We start from the raw sequence: 22,016 nt of genomic DNA, 5'->3' as shown, positions 1-22,016 counted from the left end.
AGGCTATGTTGAATTGAGTTCTCATTGAACATATACTGAATATCTGAACTACTGTTAAGTGGAAGACTGTGCAATTTTCATCATGGAAGGATTAAGATGCAAAGGTTGTTGAGCTGTAGAGCTGAATTATATAAAAAGTGAGGGTCACCCTCTCTCCATAAGGTAGTAGCTATCTTCTTGCCATAAAGTGCTGCTATACATTCCAATGTATGTTTCCCACTATTAAAAATAATGAGAGTTTAAATTAGGAACTAAGCAAACACTTGGTTGTATTGAAATAATAATAATAATAAAAAACATGCTGTATATTATTGCAGGAGGAAGAACACACTTTTCTTAAATCTGTTTTTAATTTTCATCACTTTGGATTGAAAATTCTTAGTTTTATAAAGTATCTGTTGAAAACTAGTTTTTATGATGATCAGACTGTGTGATGATTTAGAAAATATTTCTGGGTTAATCATTTTAAAGCATGTAGGGTGTGCTCTACAGAAAGTCAAACATGTATACAGATTTGATTTGAAAGGTAGGTGTATTGGTTATATTTGAATCTCCCAGATTGGAAGCATGATTTGAAATAAATATGAAATCAAGAATACTTTTAGTGCAGTGCTTAATAATGTTTACCTTTCAAAATGCAGTCTTTATTGTGTTAAAATTCATTGAGATGGATTTAATATATCATTTACCCTCTAGTCCTCAGACTTCCACCCCTGGAAGTAGGGGAGTCAATCTGTCCTGCAGTTGTTTATCTTTGTTTTGAAAAGCTACACACCGAATATCTATATGTACAGACAGTAGCAGGTTAGAAACATTTACACAAATTATCTATATAGGAATTCTGTTAAATTGTTTTGATACACAATCTCCTCTTCTGTACTTGGGTAAAATTGCCTTTCCCCTCAAAGATGATGGTCTCAGTTCACATGGCAGAGTAATTTAGAATAGTGTCTTTGATTTCTAAAATGCCCAGCATCTATTAGGAAAACAGGAAAAGACATGATGACAAATACATGAGCAAGTACAGCACGAAGTAGGAAGCAGTCCACAGCGTAATAAAACACAGACAACGGCAGGACAAACTTAATTCTCTACCTTCCGCAGAATCCATTCCCAAATTAACTGAGAGTCTGCGTGAGTTCTTCTTTTCGAGCCAAAATAGATCTTAGGTTAAAAAACAGATTTCTCCAGTGCTTAGAGAGTTAAGTTAGTTATGTTTCTTTTTGTAGCTTCCCAGAAAGAAAAAAAAAAAAAAAAGGAGGGGAAAAAAAAAGAATGAAAACAACCACAGTATCTATTGGGAGCGTGTAAATCTCTCTCGTCCAGGCTCTTTTTCTCTGCCCCTTTCGCTTCTCTGCACCCAACCTACCTGCCTGGCTCCGCTTGCTCGGTGCAGCCTCCCGTCGCCTCCTTCCTGATTGGGCAGCGGCCCCCCAATCGGCTGCGCTGCTGGGCCGGTGGGACTGCATATGTAAAGCCCTACTTCATATTAATAAGCTCCAATCGGGGCTTTAAGTCCTTGATTAGGAGAGTGTGAGAGCTTTGGTCCCAACTGGCTGTGCCTATAGGCTTGTCACTAGGAGAACATTTGTGTTAATTGCACTGTGCTCTGTCAAGGAAACTTTGATTTATAGCTGGGGTGCACAAATAATGGTTGCCGGTCGCACATGGATTCGGTAGAACTTTGCCTTCCTGAATCTTTTTCCCTGCACTACGAGGAAGAGTAGGTACCTTTTTTTTTTTTTTTTTTCCTATTTAAACTCGGCGTCGGGGTGCGTGCGCGGGGGTGGACAGTATGTATCTTTGTACACTGATTCAGGTACTGCCCTGGGTATTTTGTGTGCACGAGTGCTTGTTTGTGTCTGTCTTGTGCCTTTTGTGCTAAGGGTGGTCTCCTAATTCAGTAAGTAAGAGAATTGTTCTCTGACTACAGTATTACCTTTGAGGCAAAGCTCAGTGACTGTCAGTAAAACAGCTGTGTGACAATCACTTCTTATTCAGGTGCTAAGAATAGGCACTTGGCACAAATGCTTAGTGAACTGTTAAAATGCATCTTTTACTTGGACCCATTTTCCCAAGGAAAGATGTTTTAAAATACAATATTCAAAATGATTTATACTATTGAGTGCCTCTTATGTATTTGCAGTTTGACAGATATTTCCAGCTCCCTGTCATTTCTTACCGTGCAGAGTTAGAGGCAAAATTGCACATTTACTAATTCTCCTTCAGAGAACAATTTAAAAACTAGCCCTATGCAATTCAGGGCTAGAATAATGTTATTTGCATGGTTAGCGTTAAGTCAGCACTTAACTGGCAAACCAGTCCATTAAGTAACATGAGATTTTCACACATTATAAATGTTTAAGGGGAGAAAAACTAAAAAAGGAACAGTACTTTTAAAATTTCCCCTTCAATAGACAATGCTGTGATTGTCGATTTGTTTCACTTATTGCATCCAGGAAAGAGAAAAGTACTTTGGTTCTTACATGCAGTTTATCCACATTTATGAACATCTTTATGCACTGGGAAATACATATTTAGACTACAAAAGGTTGGGGGTGAAGTTAGTGGGGGCTTGGGGAAGTAAATTAAGCATTCTTGTGTAAATGAGTAGGGCATAAACTTAATTTCAGCCCACTGTTAAGATAAAGTACTAATGTGTAACTGGAGCGATACTGGTTCATCTCTTTCTGTTGAATCAGTTTTATTACTTTGCTTTCACATTACAATAATATTAACTGTTATAATTCTGAAAAGAGTACTCTTGTCAAATGTTTCTCTTTATAGATTGTGGACAAAATGTAAAACTCCAGACGGTGAAGCACTGCATTGTAGGTAGTTGTCTACTAGCTGTCCTTAATGACTGCGTTTTACATTGCTTTGTAATTAAGAGACGAAAAGTGACTTGCTGTCTCAGTGACTGTATGTGTGTATGTGAGTGTATGTGAGAGAGAGTGTACACACGTAGTACATACTCTTTCTCACACAGTCTCACATCCATATTCACACAGGATATTATCCAAGAGATGGACTTATAGGGAACTGAAAGATTGTAAAGCTGTACTTGCATCCATTGGTTTGAAACAGTCAAGGGAAGAGACAGCCTTAAAATGTGTGAAAATAAAAGTGAAAAATGAAAAATAAATAAATAAATAAGTATACCTGGACTGAAGAACTGGAAGAGTTTAAAATGTCCTCATAACAGAAAAAAATTCCATTATCCAAGCTCATCCAGATTTTGAACTTTATCTGGTATATAAATAAACAAAACAAACTTTAGAAATCCTCTAGAGTCTCCTTTTTAAAGTGGTTTCCTTGAATTTAACTTCTTATAGCTAATTTGAATAATTAGTTTAGATAAGCCTCTTAAAGTAGATGCATTTAAATGAATTCAGGGCACATGTCATTTTGGCTTTGGCGCAAGATTTAAACTAGGTTTCTTTTGGCTCAATTAAAAGTCATCTTAAAAAAAAAAATCAGATTTATTGTCTGGCTGCAGTTTTGATGGTTATGTGGTTCACTGGACAGACAGAAAGATCTAATGCTAAGCAACGCATCTGCCTCTCTGTCTCAATTAATAAACCACAGACTTTATACATGCTATTAATATTCATAGTAATTGTACTGGGTTAAACCCTATCACGTGTGTGTGTACATAGAAATGAAACCAGAGTTATGCAGTTTCAATGGAAAATATGGACACTTTTTACTTTGCAGGCTATTTTAAATATTGGTGAAATTTATTGACCACCATTAGGAAACTCTAAAATGTTAGTCTATAACTATGTGTGTCTATCTATCTATCTATCTATCTATCTATCTATCTATCTATCTATCTATCTATCTATCTATCTATATTAATTTTAGGAAATGTACCAGCACATTAAAGAACATAGTATTTGAAAGCTTGTTTCACATTTAGTAGCAGTAATAGCTGATAGCATAACTAGATGAAAATAATATATCTGCTCATTTTGACATATGTGTCAGTCTAATCATTCTAAATGAGTGTGCTCATCACATGAATCCCTTTCAACCTCTGATTAAAATGTAACATTGACTACAGGATTATAGAGCGGACTTAATTTTACTGACTGTTTTAACAGTTGTCACAGCTGTTGGGAGAAGGAAAAGCAATTGAAACACTCCAAAACAGGAGAGATAAGGAGAGAACAGTTTAGTAAATTTCAGCTTGATCACTGAAATCCAGACATTGAAAAAGAAACAGATTTGTGTCTTAAGAGTCCTGTTCGGCACTATGCAAGTTTTATTTTGTAAGGTCCACTCTCTGTTTCAGAATTTTGATTTCAAGCCTGTCTCATCTGCCCTTATTAAAAGCTAAATTAAATTGAAATGCAACTTTCTAAAAATAACATTATAATGTCAAAACACTTGGAATAAAAATAGGCAGGAAATAAAAGCCTATACAGTCAAAACAACAACAAAAGCCTAAATCAGAGTGTATGCTATTTTTTAAGGAAAAAAAGGAGTGATAATATTTGAAGACTATGAACTGAGCCTTTAAGTTTATTTTTCTAAGAAGGGATACTAAAACTCTCGACCTGATGCTTGTATTTCTTGTATTTTTGCTTTTTTTTTTTTTTCTCAATAAATCTACTGAAAATACCTTAGAGGTAGGTGGTGTAGGTAGGGTTTTCAGATGATTTCTTTGTAAATTGCTGGAAGTGACAACCAGCTGCCCTTAGGGGCGAGTCTTCTTGAGCTTTAGTCTGGTAACCTTGCCTATCACATCACTAAAGTGAACAGATTAATTCTATTTTTCTAAAAATTTAATAACAATTGTACATGTCTCAGACTATATATAGTTGAGACAACCGGACACCACATCTTATGTACTGTAAGATTTTTCTCCTAGAAGTAAGCACAAAAAGTATTTCGAAGTTAATGGCATACATATTAAATTGGGGTAGTGAGCAAATGAGGGCCACACCATGTTCTTCTAGCTCTTTGTATCAGTGTATTTATGTATCACCCTGTACACATTTGGTGATAAATTTTTTTCAATCCTCTTTTTTGCAGAAAGGGTTGGGAAACAGATTTCCTTTTCCTGGACAGAGGCAAGGGTGATGGTGTTGGCTGGTTCTTCTTATAGTGATGGTTTCTCTTCTTAATGTGTTTGTGGCACTGCTGCTTTATTTACTGAGCCTAGTGTGTTGCAGTGGTAATTAACCCATGTTATTAGGAAAGCCCTTGTGGATATCCATTAATTCTCTTGCATGGATGATCATTTTTTCTTGTGTCCCCCCCCCCCCCACACACACACATAAGGTATCATTTGTGTGTGTGTTTTAATTCTATAGTTACAGCCTCTGATACATTCCTTTGATTTAACCTGATCTGTAATATATATCAGCTATTTAATGAAGAATGTAATTGTAATTCAGCTTTTAAAAATGCTAATAGAAGCAAGAGAAAAGATTTTTTGTTGTTGGTCTTATCAAAGTAAAGAAGAGAAGGAATTAAGGCTTAAAAATAAAACAATGCAGGACATCAGTTTTAACTCCAGATTTTCCAGATTTTAGGATTTATGATAATGAGTGTCTTTGAGGTCTTTTAATCAGGTTTTTACTTAGTTAATAACACTATAGGCATTTTTGTAAAATATTGAGCCAGCAGGGAAAAAAAAAAAAAAAAAATCCTGTGGTTCTTGTGCTGAGAAAAGATAAGGACCATCTCATTAGCTGGGCCATACTTTTGCAATTAATTTGAAATACATGGTGCTATTCATCAAATAGGGCAGGTAACTTCTCTATGATTCTATTCAACCATACTTTCACAATACATCACTCCTGCAAGAACTACAGACAAAAGACCATTGCTTTTGAAGGTAGGCATAATGCCCAGTATCAAATCCGGATCACTTGTGAAACATCCCTCAACATTTGTTTTAGCCTATTGACTAAACAAAACAAAAAAAATTTCTGTTTTACTGGTAAAGCGGTGTTAAGCACTGTAGACTTTGCTTATACTATTTCTTAAAGTCAATTAAAAATCTGTGTTAGGGTCAATACATTGTCATTCACGTGTCAATTAAGAGCAATGATTTCTATTAAACCAATTAATATCAAATAAACTTTTTAGATTTGTCAATCAAACGTTTAGAAATACAAGGAGACACGTTTGAAGTATTTCAATGGAAGTTTGAAGTCATTGCAGCAGATAACCTTTGCTGTGAATTTTGCTTCATAGCAAATTCATGGAAGAAACAATGCAATGTTGATCTGTTACAAGTGCATATGAGCTCTGGTCCTAGCGAGCCCTCTGGAGAAAATCTGTGATTACACTGGCCCAGTTTGTTCAGTTTTTATCTTTTTTACATCCACTGCCCTTGTATTAAATTGTCATTGTCCTAAAGCACATGAGATAGAAATGAATTGCAGTTTTCTACATTCTCTGACAGTGAAATATTTAGCCTCTCTTTCTCCAATCATGCTTACGTGTATATTTGGTAGTGCAGGGATGACACCAAGCATCTCTGCCGCTTGACATTCTTCCTGTTACGTTTTGTATGTTTTTCCGTTGATTATTATTCTTATAGACGTGTGTATGGGTATGCATCATCTGTACAGATACCAATAAATCAATACACACCTGATACTTTAAAATCCAAAGCAGTTGATAGATATACACGTGTGTGTGTAGTATGCATACAAACTATGCATAGATATAAGAAGAGGTATATATGGAGAGAAGAGGTATATATGGAGAGCATGTTCACGTACATGTTTATAGTAAAATGAATCTAAGATATTTTTCTAATTAATTATTTGCCAAGCATGATTTTATCCTGGAATTAGTATTTTAGATGTTTACCGGGTTCTGATTTTTATTTAACTACTGTGCATTAGACAGGTAACAGGTAACCAAATTTGTTTCTGATAAGAAAGATTAATTATTGTCAATCATAAATTAAATATCTGTTAACCACAAATAATCTATAAAATAAGAAATGAACTACTGATATTAAATGCATAATTTAGTGGTTTGGGCCCATATCCAAGAAACAATTTTGAATTAGTCCTTGGCTATATTCTTCTCTTACACAGTTGAACCTAACAAATTTACCTTCATGTGAAATATGATGGGTTTAAAGTGAGTGCACAATAAGAATTTCATTTATTTTCACTACATAAATGTCTTTTTTTTTTTTTTCTGAAAGCAAGTATATGTAATTAATAAATATATTTTCAATATATTTCAATATATCTTAGATTTCAGATTTAATTATATTCTAAGAGGTGAATTTAGGTCTATGAGTTTACATATTAAATCTGAATGAATGTTGAAAGAAAACATTTTTCTAAAGGTTATTTGTATTCTAATTCTTCTTCTAATTCCTAAATTTATAAAAATATATTTCCTACCTTTGCTTGTTGGTGGGACACTTAAGCAAAATTTTATGTTATTGTGGAACTCTTCAACAACATTTTATGTAATAAAAGAGATCCTGCTAACTGCTTTTTTCTGCCAGTCCATCAGATCAAAGTTGCAGCCTTTATTTTCTGAAGGCTGTAAGCAACAGCACCATGCCTTTTGAAGGACTTACCTGGCAGTTTATTCTTCTTTCAAGTTCATTTTGGACTTAGATTTAGGACATTTCTAATAATAAAAAATATTTTCCATTCAGATTTTAGCATGCACATCTTTCGAATTCACTCCCCCACCCCCGAAATGCCAAATGCTAATTTCTTACTGATTCAAACAATATTTCTCGTGTTCCAAATAATATTTTAAATCAATTAACTAAAACCACTAAATTGAGAAGTTTAAATATTTTGGTGTGTATGTATACAAATACTTACACTCTTCTAATTTACATATATAAAAATATACATTACTTTTATGTTTGATTTCTTCAAATGTTATGCCATTTTTTATTTATGACAATGCATATATATTTGGAAGGTATCTTATAAAGGAAAAGCAATAAGAGAGAAGGTACAGTTTTAAAGAAATTAGTTTTTCCCTCATCACTTAAAGTTGATTTAGAATACTGGCATTGTCTACATATGCATTTGAATATAGACATATGGCATGCAACACTAGCCTTCAAAAACACAGCCTATGGGATAAGGAATGAATGAAGGCAATATAATGATTGAAAACACTAACTTTTGGCACTTAAAAACTACTAAATACTTGTTAAGGTGTTAAACTCGTGGGGAGTCCACCTAAGAAAAGGACTAGAGTACATTGTCAAAGAATTGAAAAGTACATTTATGTTTTAATTATCAAAGACTGTCTTTGTCCTGTAATAAGTTGCTCTGTGCCTTTTCAAATCACTGTGAGTGAAACAAAATTACTTATCCACTTTTTATCAGTTTGATTGGAAGTACACACTATGTGTAATAGGCTTTGGCAGCACTTAACCTAGCCAAGGAAAACAAATTAATATTGGGCATACTGAGGGCTGTCGGGCATATCACAGATGTGTCAATTTAACTTTGCTTTATCATACACCTTCTCTACAAACAGTTGGTTAGGATGGTACTAAATAAAAGGGAAGCTACCTATATAAACTCTCATATCATATCTGAAATTGATGACTAGCGGTAGTGTAATGAAAACCAGCTTGCTTGCTTCTCTTTACAACTCTTAACTCTGTGAATCCAGATGGCATCGATAATAATGAGGATTTTAAGTTACCACTAAAGTTCAGTCAAATCTTTCTGCTACCTTAAAAGCAAAATAGAATTAAAAAAAAAACCCTCAAAAGTCTTTGAAATGATGAACTTCAGTTGATGTTATATGTGAAGTAATTAAAGACTTGAGTGGGGAAACCAGAGGGTGTAAGCAATCCATTTTTAACAGGACACATTTCTTTTTCATTGCAATTTGCATTCCTTTTTTTTTTTTTTTTTGGGGGGGGGGGAATCTTGTGCTTTCTTTTGTCTGATCAATAAATCATACCAAAACTGAAATATTAAAAAAAAAGGAAATCTAAGATTTATATACAGAAAATAGTCAGAACAAGCTAAGTTATTGTTGTTGTTTTTTTCTGTGATCAGAATGTCTTTGTACATGATAATTCCTGTTTTATTTACTCTAGGAAGATTTTTCTCATGTTTAATGGCTTTTGAGATTTCATACAAAGAAGTTGTTAAATAAATAGATTTCCTTTCCCTGTAATACAATGTGAGTTCAAACGTTTTAAAAGGTATACTTTTAAAGGCAATAAATAGGTGGTAATATTTATTATTGTGTATTTCCTTTTGAAAAGAACAGTAAAAGTATAGTAATAGATCTAAAGTTATACTCAGAATTAGCAAAAACAGCAGGTAATGTGAAAAAATTATAGAGACCGAGGCAATTATTTAACAGAAAAAATTTAAATGTGATACTTCCCAACTGATTGTCTTTTCTTTCCATAATTCAAAATTGTCATAGTACATTTACTTCTTTAAAAAGGTAGGCTGATTATGGTGCACTGTATTCATTCTTCCATAACTGAAGGAATACTCTGATAATATTTTTGTCACAGCTATTAAATTATTAGATCTTTTAAGGAGGAATAGTGTATTCTTAACCAACTATTCACGAACAAGTAAAGGGAAAAGGTATATATGGTTGATGAGAACCATACCCTTTTCCCATAAGATAGAGTCTGTGTAGAGTTGGTTTTGAGGTGCTCAGATATAATAGAAACATCACTGTTACCCATGGACTTGAATGACGCCTGCCTCATCAGTCATGGAACTATAGTATCACGACGGAACAGCAACCATCAGCTGAAGCGTTCTGCAGTACACATTTTGCTAATTCATCTTCTTCACATCCAGAGGAAGGCTCATTCTGTTCTTGGGGTCTAGACAGAAGCAGGAGCTGAACTCAGGTGGTAGCATGGTGGCACCTTTATCTCTTCTCTTCTAGCCATTTAGCAAAGGCAGCTGAGGAAAAAAGTGGACCAGTTTATGACCAGAAGCTCAAGCAGAGATTCTTTCCTAGGGATTGGAATTTCTAGTTATTCAGTTATTCAAGTAAATTTCAGATTTCTCATATGTTTTAGAGATGTCATTGCCGGCTTTCCTATCTAAAAGTACTATCCATGAATGATTAGGTACGTCTTTCGATTTGTATGAACCATAAACTAGTGTGAACAGTTTTTAATAAACAGAAAGAGAAAGCAGGTCATCAACGAAGTTGGTCTCTGGATGATGATTTGGTTAAATCTGAAGAATAAAAATAATAGTAATACTGATAAGAGGTTAAAAACTCAAATTGTATTTCTTTATTTCTTTATTTCCTTATAGTGAACAAAACTTTATTGTCTAGAGCATTTATGAGGGTTTTAATGATTGGAAACTCTATCCTGAGAATGTGGTCACCATATGTGACAGCCTTGCTTTCTGTCTTGTCTTCAGTTTATTGGGTAAGTTCGGTGACATTGACATCATCTATTGTCTTACTTTGCTTACATTGTAGAACCTGTCTGCCTCCAAATTTAGATAACCTGATATGTGGGGGGTGGGAAATGCCTGCTCAATTCTAAAACAACAACAACAAAACTTTCCTGAACAATGATCTTCTCCCTTCACTCACTCCCAGCTGTTTTTTGTTTTCTTTCTTTCTTTCTTTTTAAGATTTCTGTTCATCTGTTTTGCTAAAGGATCATTTAGTTTGGTAAGAGGTAAGTGCAGGTTGTTCGTACAGATTTGCATACAGACATTCAGTATATTTTATTTTCCCTGAATTCCAAAGAGATTGCCTTCAACTTTTCCTATTTGTTTTTCTTTTGTCTCTGTTTGTTGTGTATTCTAGTTGAGTGCTTTTATAGTGTTTTCTTGATTGTTGTCAGTTTAGTAGACTCACTGCTGACATTTTTGTTAAGTTAATGTCACAGCAGAAAAACTGATGGCAAACTGGAATCTGGCTACAGTGCATGGAAGATACAACTTATGTTTGATTGTGTGTAAATACAGTTAGTTAGTTGGGGGTTTATCAGATAGCTTGGCAGAAAGAGAGAGGAGCAGTACAAACTGTTTTCAGTAACTGTGCTGTTCATACACCTGATAAGATTGAGAGAGCTTTTCGAAATGCTGATAGGCTTTGAATAAGAAAAGAATAATCACTTCTACTGGCACCAGCTTATCGGCAATGAAGTAAAATGCCAACACTTTTACATTAGCAAAAGTAAATGTTTTAGACACTCTGTGCCTTTTTTCATTCAAACTAAATAGTAGGGTGCCTTTGAGTGTGCTGTAATGAATAGAAGGATTTATTACCTTGACTAAATTGCAGGTGAATATGTTGATAAAGGAACCTTCAACATCAACAGCAGCTTCTTTTGATAAGCAGGTGCATCTATGCTGCCCATTCTCTGGAGAAATTAAGTATTCCTTTTTTTCCTCTCCAATCCAATTCTATTAAACATCATTTCTGATGTTAGAAGATGCAGTTACGTCTTATGCCAATTGACTCTCCTTGTTTTCCAGCAGATGGGTGATAGGCATTTGAAACTTAGCTTATCAGACTTGTAAAATGCTTGCATGCTGTTGTTCAGCAAGTTAGGGCATCTGTAAGTTTCTACCACTTGAGTGGAAACAGCCAACTCCTTACAAGATATTTTATTTATTTATTTTCCTCAGGAGTAGAATAAAATGAATTAGAAATTTAACACATTTTAATGAGAAGATCAATGTATTTGTCTAAATAATAGTCTGTTTTGTAGGCACTTCCTCTTGAGAAAATGTGTATTGGTTTTACTCTTCAATAGAAGCCATTAACTTTGCCAGTTCTACCATTTTCTTTTCTTTGTAATTTGACGCCTACAAATAATTTGGTGTATTCAGATTTGATAAATGATAGTGCAAGAGCAGATTGATTTTGGATTACTATTGATTACTCTCAATGAGATCACTGTGACACACTCGAATCAATAGTATTCGATTAAGCAAGGCACCACTGTTCTATACATTCAGCAGCGGTGGGGATTTCAGGAACAGAATGTTCACAAGCTGATAAATTGACGAAGCGTTCAGCTTTAAATAGCCCTTTGTTCAGGACTAGTTCCTTAAAATATATTTCATTGGAAAGTTCGTTTTTGCAACTCTGGGCCTTTCGGTGGGAGAAAGGTCATCAGTTTAAGGTTTATTAAATTTTAACTAAAAACAACTGGGCCGCATTTAGGTGTAAAATAATTTAAGCACTTACTTCAGGCAACCTTCATGCTTTTGAGCTGTTGCTCCAAGGTTTCATTCTTTTATGAAGTTGTCAATTGTAAACATAAAAATGCATCACTGGGAATGTAATGGCTTAAGATTCAAACTGAAATAAAAATTCCTGCCTGAGGAAAGCACAATAATCAAACTAAGGTGGTTTTAACTTTCTTCAGAAGTGGGCGTGCTTAGAAGCAGTGCTGCAAGGCAGTAGTGGGTAGAGTTCCTGTTCCGGGGAGCTGCTTCTCTGCCACACCCCTTTAATCTGAGAGGATTCATCATTCACCAATACTACATGCAAAACACTAAATATTATTTGATCTGAAAGCTTCTGGTACACAGAAATCTTAGTGTCTGGGGAATCTCACAATCGTTGGGGGTGGGGGGGAAATCACCCATGTTTCAAGTCCTTTAGTCCAACGGTAAGACTTTCCATTGCATTCCTTCTTCACACAATCATGGCCCTTGGAATGAAGTGTTTGCTCTCCCATTGTACAGCAGCTCCAAGTTGCTTGTTCAAAAGAAGAGCATTATAGTAACTTTCTTCATTGAATATGTAAATGCTCCTGCAAGGCAATCAGAATTTCATTTTCAATAAACTTTTGACTACTAATGACTGAGTACCACAAATTTTAGCAGGGTCAAGTTTTACCGTATACTTAGCTACATAAAATTCTCTCATTTTGATATTAATTTAAAAAAAGAGAGAAGAGGCTTTTTGAGGGAAAATGAATAGGTAAGTCAAGCTTGAAATCATGAAATTCCCTTCAATGTAATAAGATTCTAATTATATTAGATTGAACCATACGACATTGCTGTTTTTTCTAAGTTTAAAAAATGGTCATATGCTGACAATTTCATATGGTTCAATATTATAATTGAATTTATTTACGTACTGCTCAAATTCTATAAACAAATTGAAAGAGACAAGTGTTCATTTGTTTTATGATGGGTTTTATCAGATTATATGGCAGACACCTTTTGTAAAAACCCACCACCATGGAAAATATATTGTAATATCTGTGTTTTGTTTTTGTTTTTTGGTTTGGTTTGGTTTTATTTTATTTTTTGCAACAATGAAAAAATATATATTTCACACCACTAGAGAGTTGCCAGTAGTGCCTTGATGATATAGTAGTTAAGTTCTCAGCTGCAGCGTAGTGGTTATGAATCAGGCTGTGAACCTTAAGATCAGCAGTTCGAAACTACCAGCCGTTCCGCGGGAGAAAGATGAGGCTTTCTGCTCCCGTAAAGATTTACAGCCTTGGAAACCCTGTACAGGGTCACTATGAGTCGGAACCGACTCCACGGCACATAACAACAACAACAACCGAGAGGTTGGTGGATCAAATTCAGCAGCCACTCTATGGAAGAAAAGATGTGCCAGCCCTCTTCCATACAGATTCAGCCTTGCAAGTCTCATGGGGTAGCTCTACTCTGATCAGGTTGAGTTGGAATTATGTGATGGCAGTGGGTGACTTGTTATTTTAGAGCGTTTCCAAGCATAGAAGATATTATACACACCGAAACAATGTGTATTCATTTCACATCTCTCCCATGTAGCTACTCGGCCTTTGAAAAACTACGCAATTGTTTCACCTGCTGAGGAAAACCAAAATACACAGGGATACGGTGAAAAAGTTGAAAGCAAATTGGGAAAAAGATGTCGCTGCCTCAAATATTTCATCCTCACTTACATTCTTAAATTGTTGTTGTTGTTGTGAGGTGCCGTAGAGTCGGTTCCGACCCATAGCGACCCTGTATAGGGTTTCCGAGGAGCAGCTGGTGAGCTTGAACTGCCGACCTTGCAGTTCAAACGACTTTGCAGTCTGGCACATTAACCCACAGCACCACACCAGTACATTCTTGTGTTAAGAGAACCTTAATATGCTAGTTAGTGCTTTTCATGCTTTCCCCTAGAGAAATATTAAAACCGTGCGCCATTAGATCTGTGCACCACTGTGGATAAGGCAGATGTGGAGATCCCTGAGTTGTCAGGGAGCCAGTGAAGTTTTCTTGGCGGTTGCAGTTAGGAAAGGTGCCTTAGGAGATGTGATGAAATGATCCCTGAGTCATTAGTTGACACTCACCATCCCCCAGATGTGTGGTTCAGAGTGGAACTGGGCTGTACTGGCCAGTAGAAATTTCTGCCCAACTGCGGGCAGAAGCTGTCTCCCAGAAAAGAAGGAAATTAGCTCTGTCTGTAGGCAGGAGGTAGAACCCCTGTTGGGAATGTCAGCACAAAGTGCATCTTGACTTAGGGCCACGTCAGGACTGGTAAGTTTGTCTTGCTCTGGGTACGCGCACGACAGCTTACATCTTGTTTCAGAGAGAGGAGGGTGGGTATCATTTACTGGAACTTGATTGAGGGAATGCCTCTCAAGGGTCCCACTGTCATTCTGGGAGTTTTCTCTTAGTAGTGCATCACCACTACCACCCCGCCTCCGTGTGTGGTACTGAATTTGACTTATCGCTAGTACCAAGATCAAAAAAGAAATCATTCCTTTTGATGTTTGCTATTAGGCACATGCAGTGTGGTGATGGGGGTGTGGGGACAATCTTAGCATACAAGTCACTGTCTTGGTCACATCGTGGCCACTGATGGCAGAAGGGTTTTTGTGGGGGGTTTTTTGGCAGGAAAGGGAGTCTCTACTCGTTTTGGATGTAAAATTGTATAGAGAGGTTAATTATAGGGTATTTAAAATGATTAATTATGTTCATTTTAAGTACACATTCTTTTGGAAAGAATACAAAGCAGTGACTGCCATGTACATCTTATTAGAACAATTTTGAAATACTGTACTTGCATCAGTTTTAACAAGAGACATTTTAAAAACTAAGAAACAAATATTTCAGTGATTCATTCTTTTTTTCAAAAAGTGTAAGCGATTGCATTATTATCACTGACAACCTTGGGACGTTGGAGCACTCTTTGCAAATAAGAAGGAAGATTTTTTGGGGGGGTGGTGGTGGGATCTGCTTCTCTGCCTTCTGAGCTCCCATCAGGCTTTGTTTCCAATTCTGTACAGTAGCTTTTGTCCGGCTTCTCAGTTAGTGGGATTTCTCCAAGCAGCATGAGCCCGGCCCATCAGCAGGCTGCTAGTCAGCAGCAGGTGTGAACAACATAAAACAGGATTAACACTGAACCAGAGTGTGTACTAAAAACAGAACCCCTGCCTTGCTTTTTAAAGGAGGGCAGAACTGGAAGACAGAGCCACTCTGGTTCTGTATGTTTACTAAACAGTATTCAGTGGACTATGTAAATGGTTCTGTTTAGGTGCAGAGAGAGCATGCCAGCTAACGTAATCATTCTCTCTCTCTTGTTTTTTCCTTTTCTGTCTGCCTGTGTGCCCACTTGTAGATTATCGCTTGTACATATATGTAGAAAATTCTTACACTTTTAGAGGAAATATGAAAATGATCTGGATAAATTTTGCACTTGGATTACAGGTTAATATTTTAGGTATCATCTCTGTTTACAAAGTACAAATTGATACTCCATCAGGGTGCTGTCATTTCTCACCTCTAACAGATGTGGGTGGTTTATTCTAGGATATTCTTATGTTTAATTGTGTGACTTAATTTCTATTTTGTACTTAGGTAGAAAACCACAAATAAGTAAAATTTCATTAGAGATTATGTATTGTATCATAACGACAATTGGCACTACATTATAACTACAATTGGCAGCATCGATGGACTCAAGCGTGGCAACAGTAGTGAGGTTGGCCCAGGATCGAGCAGTGTTTCGTTCTGCTGAGCATAAGGTCGCTATGGGTCAGTACCGACTTGGTGGCACCTAACAAAAACAATAACAACATATGAATTAGTGATTATGCATCAAATATGCATAATGTGTATATGCTATTATCACTACCTGGTATGTGAATAAGAACCCTGGTGGGGGGCGGGAACCATAGTTAATAAAGAGAACTACATGAATTTAGCAAAACGTTTGGCATAGTAGGTACTGCACTGAGTCACTTTTTCTATATTTTGTTTAGGAAAGAAAAAGGTGGCATTAAAATATGATTCTCTTTCTAGTTCATAGTAATTCTAATGTATGCTAGGAGTCCTAGTGTAGAATAAACACTGCAAGATTGGGGGTTCAAACCCACCAGTGGCTCTTTGGAAACCCTGTACAAGGTCTCTATGAGTTGGAATTGACTCAACAGCTCTTAGCAGCAACAGTGTACTCTGTATCAGAGTAAAACTTAGGCATCTGTGTTCTCTTTAACTTGTATTTTGAAACTTTTGAATTTAGCCACACATGGCAATGGGTCTGAAACAAGGAATAACAATTCAGTCAGTTAGAGAAATTGTATTATACACACACATTATCTAGTCCTTCCAACACATAAACCTAATTTTTTTAGCATGTGAATGTTATGTATTTACATTACATTTCTGTTGCTCAGAAATGATGTTCAAATATAGACATTTAAATTTAAATTGGATATATCTGTTTGAGAATATCATATATCCTTTTTTAAAAGAGCAAATTTGAGGTGTCAAAAAATTATCCTTGAGCAGCTTCTGGAAGTATGGATTATCTTTCTTACTTTTTGTTACAATCTCTTATTCATCCCTTTACTCTTTGCTTATACTTACTTCATATATATATGGCTATTCTCTTTGCTTCTGGTGTGGCTGTAGGTTAATGCACTGGATTGCAGAGTCAGTGTGAACTGCAAGGTTGGTAGTTCAAGCTCATCAGTCAGTCCTCAGAAACCCTATACAGGGTCGCTATGGGTGGGAGCCAACTTGACAGCACTTAACAACAACAAAAAATTCTCTTTGCAAAGATACCACTGATGATTTTATTTTAGAAGTGATATTGTCTGCCAGTTTAATTTTGGCAGTCTCAAACATATTGAATACACTGTTGTTGTTGTTGTTGTTAAGTGCTAACTCCTGGTGACACTGTATATAGTTTCCAGGGAGAGGCTGGTAGGTTTGAACTGCTAACTGTCTGGTTAGTAGTCCAGTGCTTATCCCACAGCGCCACACCAGTACTCCATCGAATACACTTGTTATGTGCTGTGGAGTCGGCGCCGACCCATAGCGACCCTGTACAGGGTTTCTGAGGCTGTAAATCTTTACGAGAGCCGAAAGCCTCATCTTTCTCCCGTGGAACTGCTGGTAATTTCTAATTACCTTGAGGTTCGCAGCCCGATTTGTAACTACTACGCTACCAGAGCTCCTTATCGAATATACTAACTGCAGCTAAATCATTATGAACTATAAAATGGTAAAAATTCGATTTCAGTTTTAGAGTTACTATTTTTAAAAATGATTCCTATTTGTCCTGTAGTGTGCTTCTTTCTAAGGAGTGTCCATCCCTATCTGTGTAGTATTTTTAAGTACCATTAGTTATAGTCATTAATTAGGTTGTTAGTGAATTACATAATGATAGTTCATGAAATCAGATTTAGGATATAATCAGTTTAAAATTGATTTTTGAAGTGTATTTTTGTTTTTATAACTAATTCTCAGGTGTCCAGTTGATTGCTTATACTAACATCTCATGTTACATTAAAAAAAAAAAACAAATTGTCCTACTCATTTGTTTGCTATTCTTTCAATCATTAAAGTCATCAATTTAATGCATGAAGCTGCAGTTTTCTGATCACTCATTTAGAAATGTTTGACTGGGAACAGTCGCCATCCTAAGCACTGAGATCCTAAAATAAATTAGAGAATTAATTAGAATTAATTGTGAATTCATAGAACACAATTTATAGTAGGACCTTTTTCTACCTAATTTTCCTATTTGATTTTGGATTCCCCTTAAGCAAATAATTTCATGATTTTAGGAAGCAGTAGTTGTGGCGTTGCAGGATAAGCACTTGACTGCTAACCATGAGGTTGGCAGTTCAAATTCATCAGCTGCTCCTTGGAAACTCTATACAGGGTTGCTACGAGTGGAGTCTACTGCTCAGCACCTAACAACAACAGTTTTACATAAAATTTAAGGCAATTGAAGCTTCCATCTAATCTTCTGGTTTCAGCTTTTGAGAATTTATGGGAAGTTATACTACCTTCTTGTGAATAATACAATTAGGAAATATGAACTTTGGTTCTGATTAAGGGAGTCTTGGAAAAGTAAAATCTGATCTTTGCTGTCTGATACCTTAGCTAAAAAACGGACACAGCCCAGCTTTCTTGGGAAGCCTTTGAAGATTTGGTAATCAATGTTGCTATTAAAGCCTAAAATGCCCTAGATTACTTTTACATGGTATATATGATTTTATAAATTGGTAATGAAAGGGGAAAATTCTTCAGAAGGTCATATGGTGGTGGGAGTGTGCCATCAAGTCTGTTCTGACTCATAGTGACCCTGTAAATGGTATCTAAGGCTGTGAATCTTTCAGGGAGCAGAACGCCTCATCTTTCTCCCGCAGAGCGCCTGGTAGATTCGAACTGCTGACCTTGTGGTTAGCGCCCCAACAGGTAACCACAATACTACCAGGATTCCTTTGAAGATCATCGATGAAAAGATACTTCCCACAATGTAGGGAAGGTGAGGGGGTTTTATCTGAACTCTGAAAGCATTTGGTTTATGCTGTTTGACTTTGGGAAAAGGTTTGAATTGACAAACTAATTCTAATTAAAGAAATTGACCATTGAAAGTTAGACTTTAACCTTGCTCTTAATCTTGAGGTAACTTCACAGTTACTATCTTTGCCCAGTATTCCTGACAAAAACAAAACAAAAACTCCCCAGTAGAGTTCACAAAAGCCTGGGGTTTGCCGGAGGATTGGAAGGTTGAAATCAAAGCAGTTCCTGTCTGTTTGCAGCATCTCGTCAATGGATACATTTTATTTAGGTGCTCTGTTCATTTATTTATTTAGAAGATACCGACTGGTTTGCTTCAGATCATTAAAATAATTGTCCTTCTTCTTTTAGGTATTTATAATGAGGTAATTACTAAAGTTTGGTAGTAAGAATTATATTGGCATCAATTAAATTTATAGAAGGTTTAAAAGCATGGATATCCCGGTGCCCGTTGCCAGTCAGAATATGCCAGAAATATCTCAGGAGAATTTTTATCTAGTGTTTATGCTCAATTAAAATTTATACTACATGTGACTGAGTGATGGTCTCAAGATAGCTTGGGATCATGATGCTGTAAGTTTCCAAATGTAGGTGAAATGCAATGCTTTTTTTTTTTTTTTTTTTTTTTTAGGACTATACAATTACAAACTTTGGAAGGGAAATGTCACACTTTTGAAAATGACACTAGAAATAGGAGACAAAGCACTCTCTCAACTTGGACATATCTTGTGTTTTTAGCAACCCCAAAAAGGCTATAAAAGTAGGTTTTTCCTCTCTGCCACTTGGTGTTTGCAAAGGGCAGATGCAAGCTGAATCAGCTTACTTATATTTCACTTCATTCATATGTGTTTTTCACACAATATTTTTTGGAAAAAACCCCACAGATTTTTCTTTTCATTGTCAACCTGATTCTCTTGGAATCTTCTTTTCCTTGCTTTTTATGAAGCTGGGTGGGATGTCTGAAAAAAGGATGCATCCTTAGTTTTTTACAGAGTCCCAAAACACATTCCAAAACCTTCCTCTTATTCTTTAAAAATAAAAAAAAAGCAAGCAAGAAAAACCTGATAACAAAGCAAAAGGTTTGGTGGGGTTACTGGGGGTGGTGGTGGGGGAGTAGGAGGAAGAGGGCAGCTGGTTATTTATGACTCCTCTAGTAGTGTATGTATAGGATCTGACAGTGCCCCACTTCCACCCCACCCCCAAACTACACACTGCTCAGTGTTAGGATGATGATAATGTACCTGGAAGGAAAGGCAGTCCACACTGAGGCAGGCAGCCTCAGACAGGGCGCTTTGCCATCTGCCCCACCTGCTGCATTCATGAGTCCATCTGGTGACTGCAAGAGCTCATTGTAGGCCTCTACTGAGGAACATTCGGGCTGAAAAGCAGGCAGTGTGAATTATTTAGGGAGCTAGTATAAATAAATAGAGGAAAAGGAGAAGAGTAATAGAGGAATGATCTGAAAGAACCTGGTGCTCCCTTCCTGGATGCTTTGGAATGCCCTAATGTATGAAAGTGCTCAATTTGCATATAGATTTAGATGTATAGATCATGTGCAGATTACAAACCAGTGAGTTTTATCTAGATTTAGATAGTGCTTAGCCTGTTTTGCACTTAAAGTAGAACCAATATCAGGCAGGGAATCTGGGGACTTTCAACATAAGTGAAACTGATGATATGTAATGTTTGAAGACATTGATTTAGCAGAAATAGAATAACTGTGCACACTTTCTAAAACATGATTTTGTTTTTTATTGCACCATGTTTACATTTTTAGTGAAATATCACTTATATAAATGTCATTCTTTTTTCCTACTAGATAAGAAAAATCAGAAAAAAGTCTATGTTCATTTTGTTTGCATTTGTGGCCGTCAAACATATTATAGTAGCTACTGTGTATAAAACCGTATATTACTGGATTTAGCATGCACATTGTTGTTGTTGTTATTAAGTGCTGTCGAGTCAGCTCTAATTAATAGCTTCCCTGTATAGGGTTTCAGGGGAGCAGCTTGATAGGTTTGAACGGCCAACCTTGCAGTTCATAGTCCAGTGCTGATCCTACAGCGCCTCATCAGGAGTCCACAATAATATATATTAAATTATATTCACAGTTTTCAGACATAGTAATCTGCATATGACTTTTTGTGTATTTCTTGATTAAGCATATGGACTAGCACAAAAATCACAGGGATTACTTGAGTAATGTAAAATGTGCAAAGTATTTATCAATTGAAGTCGGATGAGTCATTTATACTGAAATAGACTAATGACATAAGAGTTTATACAAATTGTTAAAAACTTTCTGGTATTTTGTATCAGGTAATATTGGTTTATAGAACTATCATTACCATTTTCAGTCTAAGAAGAACAGTGTGTATAGTAATGATGATAAGTATTCAATAAAAGTGTAGAACTGTGAATGGAATTGATCGTATCCAGACCATAAAGTGGAACTCTGGTGTGGAGCTGTAGAGTAAGTGCAGGACCACAAAGCTGGTGGTTCAAACTTACCAACTGTTCCTTGGAAACCCTATACAGGGTGGCTATGAGTCAGAACTGACTCCATGGCACTTAACAACAACAGGTCGCAAAGTGTTTTTGTTTTCTTTCCTCAGAATCATTTACCGGGTAAAATCATTTGCTGGGGAGCTGGGTGGAAAAGAGGAGCTTTACTTACTTTATGATTTTTATCCATTCTTTTCCTTTTTACTGTACAGATTAGTGCAGATGTATGGATTGCTATGTATTAAATATAGCTCGATTTTTGCTTTGTTTGTTTTTTTAACTGACAAGTCTATGATAAAGCCCTGAAAGGTTGTAACATTTCCCTTGGTTCCATATGTACAGAAAGGCATGTGACATTTTGTATTCTAGAATAGTCTAGATTCTTTAGGGTTAGTTTGTTCCATCCCACTTGACTCAATTTGGTTACACAATAAGTTTGATTGATCTGCTTTTTTGAGTCAGTCGAGTTCTAGCCTGCATTTCAATAAGCAGCTCCTATATCTGAGACAGAATATGCATGCCAATGAATTACATTGCTAACTAAAAAACCCACCTGATAGTTTTCAAGTGCAATGATTTTTCTTTTATTCAAGGAAATTTGTTTGTACCCCAGTGCTTTCAGAAAGTATTTGAGATAATTCCATTTTATCTATATTTCTCAGCTCTAAATAAAATGAATTCGTTGTTTTTATCCAATTCACCTTGCAAAACTGAAAGGTGTTTTATCAAATTAAGACTCCTGGTGTGGCTTTGTAGCATCGATACTGCACTAAGAGC

The 22,016-nt window shown here is 36.0% G+C and overlaps 1 protein-coding gene across 3 annotated transcripts in view; it reads left to right on the top strand.

The window, feature by feature from the left end:
- The window catches only part of LOC102824254 (estrogen-related receptor gamma-like), an 812,051-nt gene that overhangs the window by 516,850 nt on the left and 273,185 nt on the right, over positions 1 to 22,016 (top strand). The window contains exon 1 of one of the 3 annotated variants that reach the window (XM_006869692.1): positions 1,522 to 1,723. The exons of the other annotated variants lie outside the window; for them this stretch is intronic. Within the exon in view, the coding sequence (XP_006869754.1) occupies positions 1,668 to 1,723 (56 nt within the window). The 5' untranslated portion in view covers positions 1,522 to 1,667. Of the gene's footprint in view, positions 1 to 1,521; positions 1,724 to 22,016 lie in introns of those variants that run through there. 3 annotated transcript variants of the gene reach the window in all.

Source organism: Chrysochloris asiatica, unplaced genomic scaffold (genome assembly GCF_000296735.1).
Source record: "Chrysochloris asiatica unplaced genomic scaffold, ChrAsi1.0 scaffold00133, whole genome shotgun sequence".
In the NCBI taxonomy this organism is placed as follows: domain Eukaryota; kingdom Metazoa; phylum Chordata; class Mammalia; order Afrosoricida; family Chrysochloridae; genus Chrysochloris; species Chrysochloris asiatica.
The sequence above is the reverse complement of the archived record's forward strand: the minus strand, read 5'-3'. Positions and strand labels throughout refer to the sequence as shown.